Source organism: Chelonoidis abingdonii, chromosome 2 (genome assembly GCF_003597395.2).
Source record: "Chelonoidis abingdonii isolate Lonesome George chromosome 2, CheloAbing_2.0, whole genome shotgun sequence".
In the NCBI taxonomy this organism is placed as follows: domain Eukaryota; kingdom Metazoa; phylum Chordata; order Testudines; family Testudinidae; genus Chelonoidis; species Chelonoidis abingdonii.
In genome coordinates this window covers 177054003-177063248 of record NC_133770.1, presented here as the reverse complement: position 1 = coordinate 177063248, position 9246 = coordinate 177054003, and the positions used below count along the sequence as shown (strand labels likewise).

The following is a 9246-nucleotide window of genomic DNA, read 5'->3' as shown; positions in this document are numbered from 1 at the left end:
CAAGATTTGAAAGTATCCTGTCCCCTGATTGGTCCTCTGGTCAAGTGACAGCCAGGCTCACTGATCTTGTTAACCCTTTACAGGCAAAAGAGACATGAAGTACTGCTGTTCTATTAACCCTTAACTATCTGTTTATGACAGCCTTGAATTAATAAAATTGTGTCTGAATTCTGCTCAGTGGAAACCATCATTATAATTAACCATAATACTTACCACTCATATTCAAAGTGCTATGTCTTCTGCAATGTATTAGTAACATAGCATGGGCTAGCATAGTTTTATGTAACTATGTCTATATTACAGTTATCCAGCAGGAATCCCAGAATTCAGTGGGACTGCCCTGGATCAAGCTCTGTCTCCTTTACTGACCACTCTCTCAGTCCAATCACTACCAAACCCCTTGTTGTTTATTAATTTGGCTTTAAGCTCAATTTATTTCCTGCAAAACTTTTCGATGTCATAGAATCAGTATTTTCCAATGGAAAACTGTTTCACTGGAAACTTTTTTTTTTAAAAAAAAAATCTTCTTCCTTGCCAGCCCTGCAAAATAAGCCATGAATCCCTTTCATGGAAGCCAGTGCCACTCTTAATCAGTTTCTGCAAATTAAAAGAAGGATTAGGTTGCCTTCTGCCTGTTGTGGAGTGTAAGCACAGCAATACAATGTATTTACCATGGGATCAGAAGATAGCAGGCATGCATTATTTATTTATTTTTCTTTTAAGGGTGTCAGACTCAACCTGCAGTTAAAGCAGATGACTAGATTTTTTTTAAAAAAGATCAGTTCTGCCATCAGTTTGGCTCTGATTTTACCCAGACAATTGCCTCAAAGACAGTTGCAGCAATCAGGGAACTTAGCATCACTGAACTCTCGTATGCAATGTCAAAAAGTGGCTATTACTCTGCATGCGCTTCATAGGATTGTTGTGGTTATATGCTATGCTAAAATAATGCCACTTCTCAGGAATGCTGAAAGCTATCAGATACAGCAAGTGCTTTTAAACCCAGCTAGAGTGTGTGTTTATTCAATGTGATCACCTTAGTATAGATTGCTCTTGACAATCAAGCTTGTAGTTAATCATAGACTGAATACAATATGATGCTGCTGCAAAAAAAGGCCAATGTTATTCTGAGATGTATTAACAAAAGTGTTGTATGTCAGATGTGAGAGATAATTGTTGCTTTCTACTCTGCACTGGTGACGCCTCGGGGAGAACTGTGTCCAATTCTGGATGCCACACTTTAATAAAGATGTGTACAAATTGGAGAATCTGGAGGAGAGCAACAAAAATGATCTGAAGTTTAAGAAAACATGACTATGAGGAAAGGTTGAAAGTACTGGGCTTGTTTAGGTTAGAGAAAAGAAGGCAGAGGAGGGACATAGATGAAAACAGTTATGTACAAGGTTGTCATAAAGAGGACAGTAATTAATTGTTCTTTGTGTCCACCAGGGTAGGACAAGAAGTAATCGGCTTAGTTTGCCGAAAGGGAGATCCAGGTTAGATATTAGTAAAAACTTTATAACTACAAAGATAAGTTAAGCACCGGAACAGGTTATTTAAGGAGACTGTGCAATTCCTCTCAATGCAGGATTTTAAGAATAGGTTAGACAAACCCCTGCCAGGGAGGGTGTAGGTGTAATTAATCCTGCCTTAGCCACGGGGGATGGACTAGCTGACCTCTTGAGGTCCCTTCCAGCCCTATATTTCTATGATTTATTTTGGCTTTAAAGGCTTGAAAACAGTGCATATATTGAACACAATGGATCAGGTCCTCAGCAGGTGTAAATCAGTGTATGCTCCATTCACTTTAACTAATCTTATCTGCTGAGGACCTGGACATGTGTGCAATATACAATAGTTCATTATACAACAACAAAATAAGAAGATAAGTACCAAGAATAACCGGGTAGTGCAAGAGATAATGGCATAGAGAGTACACTTATAAAGTTTGTGGGTGAAACCAAGCTAGGAGGGGATTAGAAATCAAAAGGATCTTGAAAATGGGAGAAATGGTCTGAAATAAATGGGATGAAATTCAATAAGGACAAATGCAAAGTACTAGATTTAAGAAGGAATAACACAAATACAAAATGGGTAATGGCTGCATAGGAAAAGGATCTAGGGGTATAGTGGAAGGGGTGGCTCTAGCTTTTTTGCTGCCCCAAGCACAGCAGGCAGGCTGCATTTGGCGGTGTGCCTGCGGGAGGTCCACTGGTCCTGCGCTGGTCCTGAATTGCCGCCAAATCCACGGGTCCAGCGGATCTCCCGCAGGCAAGCCACCGAAGGCAGCCTGACTGCTGCCCTCACAGTGACCAGCAGGCCACCCCACTGCAGCCTGGTGCTCCAAGCACGCACTTGGAGCACTGGTGCCTGGAGCCGCTGCTGTATAGTGAATCACAAACTAAATATTTGTCAACAATGTAATACTGTTGTAAAAAAAGTGAACAGCATTAGCAAGAGTGTTGTAAGCAAGACATGAGAAGTAATTCATCCTCTCTACTTAGCACTCATAAGGCTTCAACTGGAGTACTGTGTGATAGCCAGTTCTGGGCACCTCACTTCAGGAAAGACGTGAACAAATTGGAGAAAGTCCAAAGGAGAGCAACAAAAATGTTTAAAGGTCTAGAAAACATGTCCGATGGAGAAAAATTGAAAAAAAATGGGTTTGTTTAGTCTGGAGAGGATAAGACGGAGGAGGGATATAAGTCTTCAAATATGTAAAAGGTTGTTATAAAGAGGAGGGTGATAAATTGTTTTTCTTATCCACTGAGGACAGGAAAAGAAGTAATAGGCTTAAACTGCAGCAAGGGAGATTTAGGTTAGACATTAGGAATAACTTTCTAACTGTATCAGTAGTTAAGCACTGGAACAAATTACCTAGGGAGGTTTTGGAATCTCCATCACTGGCGATTTTTAAGAACCGGTTAGACAAACGTGTCAGGGATGGTGCAGGGAGCTGGAATAGATGACCTACTGAAGTACTTTGCAGTTCTACATTTCTATATTATACTCTGTGGGGAATTCTGCACCAAAAAAATTAAAAATTCTGCGCAGGATATTTTAAAATTCTGCATATTTTATTTATCAAAATAGCACAATATAATCATGCCAGTTTCAATTATTTTGGTAATTTATTTCAAAATACCTGTCAGCAAGTACGTCTGTAACAATACAGACAACGAGAAAGTTTCCGAAAGTGTTTTTTGACAAATAGATTCCTTATTAGGCATATTAATGCCAATCTTGATGTATCTTTGTTGACAGCTATCTTCCGTTTCAGTGAAACTAAATGTTTAAATTAAACAAAATCATTATACAAAAGTATTGTAATGACCTGGCCTAAAAAGAGACTACCATCCTTAAGGACTGTTTTGTGTCTTTCATGCCTTGTCCAAGTTCAAACTTCTATGTATAGTGTAAGGTTTTTGGATCATGCCACTGTAATGGGAGGGGAGTTGGTAAGTTGTGGTAGTTTAATTGTAGGATAGCCAGGGGTTAGCATGGGGAAGGGAAACTGAGGGTAAATTGCGTGTTTATGTGGGTTGGGTTGGGTATGTGGTTTGCCAGCCAACATCCATTCATCTCTGGAGGTGGTATGCAAGCCCTCAGGCTGGAGCGGAGGGGGATGGGTTCAGGCTGGCAGTGAATACATAAGGTTTTTACTTTGAGCCTTGCTCATGTGTGTGCAAAGACATTATGTGTATACGTAACTAATACATTTGAAATGCAAAACCAGAAAAAACACACCACATTTTGGTGAAAATCACAAATTCTGCATGAAAATATAAAATTCTGTGGGGAACATTAATTCTGTGCAAATTCTCCATTGTGCAGTGCCGCAGAATTCCAGAAGTAATATTATGGCAAATGGCAATTAATTTATTCTGAGCCTACATTTCAGAAAAATACTGTAATAAAATACATTTGGGGGAGCACTGCCAATGAAATATTCAAGACTGTTTTATTCTCCACTGGTTGAGTAGCTCTTTGATATTATTTAGGCACAAGGTTGGGGAGGAATGAGGCACTAAGTACTGCACACAGACTAGTTTATGCTCTTCTCCCTCAACAGAACTGCTGTCACCAGAAAATGACATAAGGAATAACACCGTAGGGCATTTAGACAGCTAGGGCCTTGGCCTGACTATATTAAAGCAGTGATTCTCAAACTTTCCAAACAACTGTGCCAGTTTATCAGACTAAGGGCTTAATTCTGTTACCCACTGAAGTCAATGGAACTTCTGGTTTTGACTTCAACAGAAACAGGATCAAACTTTAAGACCTTGGCTATACCAGCCACTGCCTCCATTTAATTCTCTAAAAGCAGCAGAGAATCCTGTGGCACCTTATAGACTAACAGACGTTTTGGAGCGTGAGCTTTCGTGGGTGAATACCCACTTCGTCAGACGAGTGGGTATTCACTGCGTCTGACGAAGTGGGTATTCACCCATGAAAGCTCACGCTCCAAAACATTTGTTAGTCTATAAGGTGCCACAGGATTCTCTGCTGCTTTTACAGATCCAGACTAACACGGCTACCCCTCTGACATTTAATTCTCATCTGCCATTTAATTGTGCACATATTAAACAACTAGGGAGCTTGTTGTCAGCAGTTCAGATCTATGCTTTCAGGCAGAGTTAGTGGGCGCACAGTTTACAGGGGCTATTCAAAAACGGTGCGAAACAAAGTCGGAAGCCCGTGGAATGATGGGAGGGAAAGAACTACATCTTGGGTTGGAGAGCACACCCCTCATGATGCACTGCGAGCTGTTTTCAGAGCTCCCAGCGGCAGAGGGTGGTGAGCTGCACAGGGGGATAGCTACCCACAATGCAATGCTCTGTCGATGCAAGAGCACCAACTGTGGACACGCTCTGCTGACACAAGGAACATTGTGTGGGCGTGCACAATGGATGTAATTAAAGTGGCGTATGATTGTTGATGTAACTTAAGTCAACTTAACTTTGGAGTGTAGATCTGTCCTAAGGCCTGGTCTACACTACAAAAATAAGTTGACCTCACAGCATGGCTCAGGGTTGTGAACAATTTCACACCCTGTGTGACACCTAAGCAGCCCCAAGCTTCCATCAACCTAACCACCACCTCTCTGAGATGTGGATTTACTACTGCAACAGAAGAACCCTTTCAGTCAGGGGTAGTGTCTATATTACAGCCCTACTGGGAATACAGGCAGATCCTGGAAAAGCCGGGATGTGGGGGGCACAGGGGCTTTACAGAGACCCTAGTCCTTGCAACCACTGTACACATCAGCATAAAGCTCAGTCAGCAGCGATTTCCTGGCACAAGACCCTGAATAGAAGGTTGTTTTTTTCCTCCTGTTTTTCTTTTTTAAACCCAAGCCTGATTTGCATAAACGGCAAGAAATAGGTTTGATTATTTCAATGTGGCAACTTGTGTTATTTTGGCCCTGGCTGCTGAGAAACCAAACAACCTCCCGCCTCATCCCACACACCCATAGCACCAGCCACCGCTGCTTACTCACCCTTCCAGGAATGAGAGTGGGCAGGACCCACCCTAGTCTCTCTCCGCCTGTGCTACAGGCGGAGGGGGGACCGGTGTCGATTTGCACGGCGGGACCTGTAGTTTTCTTAGGCGGATCTCGGCGGGGGGAGCCCTCAGCAGCGGAACTACAAGCCCCAGGGCAGCCTGCGGGCGGGGAGGGGCTTTCTAAGCGTTTGGGTTCTAATCACACGTGGGGGGTGGCGAGCCCTGCAAACAGAAGGGCGAGAGGTGGTTCCTGGCAATGAAGCCATGGTGACTAGTTCAGCTGTTCTCCCGTGCAGCGAGGTCTAGGGGCAGCCAAACGGAAAACCTCCTCTGATCACAAGGCATCTAAGAGAAAAGCCTAGCCACGCTGGGGGCAGAGATGATCCTGAGCGCTCCAGCTAAGAATTGACAGTAAATCCCTTACCCCATACACACTCTCATCACAGGGCAAACACTTCCCCATGCACATTGACCTGCAGCGTGCAAGCAAGCTTAGCCTGCAGCCAAGCGTTCTCCCGTGGTACTAAAATTCAGTCCGCTTAGAGCCATGGGGAATGGGATGAACAAGGTAATGCTGCTGCTTATTGTTATTCGTTGTGTGCATGTGCGTCGGGGTGTGCAGGGCTCCTCAGGATCGAAAAGCTGCTGTAAAGATAAATCCACCGCCGCCCCACAGCCTGCCCTCCCCCACCCTGCTTTGTTTTGCAGTAAACATCCTTATACAATGAAGGGTAAACGAGCCGTTGCTACAGGAGTTCATGGACAGCTGAGATCAAATGAGGTTTTTCTGCGTAACTTTAATTTTGGCTTTTGGGGAAGGGAAGGAGATGATGGCTGAAATTCCCCCTGGGGGCGCGTTTCCTGGTTAGCAATCTGCAGCTGCCATGCATGCACGATGATTTGGTTTCAGCTGGTACTAAGTAGGTCTGTCTGCCTTCCTCACCCTGCAAAATACATTTGCTGTAGACTAGTTTAGCAAAGTGGGAGAGCTAGATAATTCTACTCCCGATCCCTGAGCCCTCATGTGCCTTTATAAACCTGCTGCCCACATGACTAGTATTCAGGGCGTATATGTGTATTTCTCGGTTGTCGTTTCCTTGTTGTTTGTGTGTTTCTCGGTTTTGCACTAGAAGACGGAAATGTCTCAGGCAGCCAGAGTTCTTATAGCTACCTAGATGTTCAGGGAGTATTCTGGGCAACCCCTTTAAAACCATCCATCACGCAGAGGAGGGGTAGGAAGATCAAGATGCCAGACTTGTTAGAAGCTGCTGGAGGAAAAGAAATGGCGCTGTTTTATGTTTCGAAATCTCCTAGGCATCTAACAGTTCCACAGTTACCTTCCCCCCACCCCCGAGTCAGTCTCAGGACATACTGTGTTATTCCATATGCCTTGAAGAAACCAAGTCAAAAACCTTTATCGTGATTGTTGTGGTTCTTGGCTCTTTTGCTGTATTATTTGTTTTCTTAAGTGGTTTTTTGAGTGTCACCTATAAGAAATATTTGAATTTCTTTAACAATCAGGATTTTCCTAGCTGATACTATTCAGCATAGAGGAATCTGGATGTCTCTTTCTTTTCTCTTCCAGCATCAGCTCTTTTTGTGTTCAGACACTTGTTTAATGCAAGTTAATTAGATTTTCAAATTAACATAGGGAGGCTGATTGTTTACTGATTACTATATATTTTGCCTCACATTTACTATTGGGAGTGTCAAGGATCCCACTTTTGATGTATCTTTGTCTAGCACTTGAGGTCCATGTGATTAATAGACTGAACACGAGGCTGGGAGCCAGGATTTCCTGGCTCTGACACTGACTTGCTATGAGGCCTTGGGCAAATCACTGAGGACCTGATCCTGGGCCCACTGATGTTAATGGATGCAGGATCAGATCTTTAACCCCTCCACATTTGTTTTCCCGTCTGCAAAATGGGAATATATAACACATACCTGCCTTATCTGTGACTTTAGGGAAGTGTGGTCAATTGAAAATCAATTATGGATCTCCCTCTGCTTTATTTGGGCTACTTAGGACATAACCTTCTAATTACTTTGCTTTTACAGATGGTGAGTGGTCAGCACTTTTTGAAAAGCAGGTCCATTTTAATGTATCTCAAATTGTGTACCCAAAAATTGAGGTGCCCAAAATCCAGAGTTATTTTTGAAGATTCTGGGTGCTGGTTTTATTCTGAGAATCGTTAGAATGTGGCACCAAGCGTATTGCCTTTTCTGTCCATCTTGTGAGCCAGCAGTAGCACAAGGGATTAAGAGAGGTTTGGAATCATCAAAGCTGATTGTTGGATGCATGTGGCCCCCTGAGTCATCAATGCCTCTCAGTACCAGTGACATTAGTTGGTAATTTGAGTGCTTCCTGCAGTGTAGCCATATATGACGGAGACTGCAGAGGGACATGATTTGAGCAGCTCATCAGATGGTGGATTATTTCAATTAGGATAATCTCTTTGTACTGAAGCTAAGAGAGGATTAATTGTTGCCCCTAATGGCTCAGGAATTGAAAAACTCCAGAGACTGCTACAGCTGCTGTTGGTTCTTGAGCCCTAGTCACTGTTGTGTGTTCTAGTCATGAGTGCCGTGGGGTTCCTATGTTTTTTGTTTAATTAGAAATGTGGTATACATGTATTTCATAGTAGTAAGTGTACCTGATTTTATATGGGTTTTGGGGCTTATAGAAAGGCTTGCAGAGGACTGGGGCACTTTTTGTCTGTTATACCTTGTGCTACCCATTTTAGCAAAAAATAGCTGTACTTGTTGTTCTCAAGCCTGGCACCTAGTCATCCACTGGATTCTTCCAAAATAAATTGAAAGCATATGTTCATAGTATTATTCCCATGCAACACAACTATGGGAAAATGGCTGGCTAGCGAGCCCTCTCTGATTGCAAATTCACCACTTAACTGCAATTAATTTTCGGTGCCTTCTGTCTTTAACCTCTTCAGTTGAGGGCTAAAATCCTGCAGTTTTTTTTCTTCACTTAGCCTATATTCTGTCACAGTAGTTTCTAGAGATCTTTCGTACTCCAGTCAGAAATGGTTCCAGTGATGGACTTTCCACCACTTCTGTGGAAGACTATTCTGCAGTCCAACTGATCTGATTGCTAGAGTTTTTCTTAATAGTCTACATTTTCCTTTTCTTAATCTAGCTCCTCATGCTTTATCTCTGACATTGGTTTTAGTTCAAGGTTCATGTTGATTTGTGTTTCAGAATCATCCAGGACCTTAGAACCCCCCTCTTCTTCATTTTGAAGTTTGGCAGCTGAGATCAGGTGGGAGATAAGGCTCAAACAGATATCTTAGATTTATCTGTGAGCAAAGTATTCTTAATGAAAGACATTCTCAGTGAAGAGCCTTTCACTGGGATTTACTCCTTTCTTGTCTGATACAGTTAATTGATCTTTAGGGTATGTTGCAACATCTTTTTATTCACTCAGGCTTTCTTGAAGGGATGATGTAAGTCTCAGTATTTCATGGGGAGAAGGTTCTTTTAGTGGCATTGTTAAAATGGCACCTGGATTTATTAGTGTAGTATCAGAGGGGTAGCTGTGTTAGTCTGGATCTGTAAAAGCAGCAAAGAATCCTGTGGCACCTTATAGACTAACAGACGTTTCGGAGCATGAGCTTTCGTGGGTGAATACCCACTTCATCGGATGCATGTAGTGGAAATTTCCAGGGGCAGGTATATATATGCAAGCAAGAAGCAAGCTAGGGATAACGAGGTTAGTTCAAT

General features: G+C 42.7%; 1 protein-coding gene across 5 annotated transcripts in view; it reads left to right on the top strand.

Moving 5' to 3' along the window:
• Positions 1-5710: 5710 nt before the first annotated feature.
• DUSP22 (dual specificity phosphatase 22) overlaps positions 5711-9246 on the top strand; it is a 67153-nt gene continuing 63617 nt past the window's right edge. For 2 of the 5 annotated variants that reach the window (XM_075062819.1, XM_075062821.1), the window contains exon 1: positions 5732-6073. Coding sequence is in view for 2 of the 5 variants with exons in the window: in XM_032798387.2 (XP_032654278.1) it covers positions 6230-6286 (57 nt within the window). In the remaining 3 variants the exon portion in view is untranslated. Of the gene's footprint in view, positions 6074-6217; positions 6287-9246 lie in introns of those variants that run through there. The other 3 variants (XM_032798388.2, XM_075062820.1, XM_032798387.2) reach the window with 3 other exon arrangements.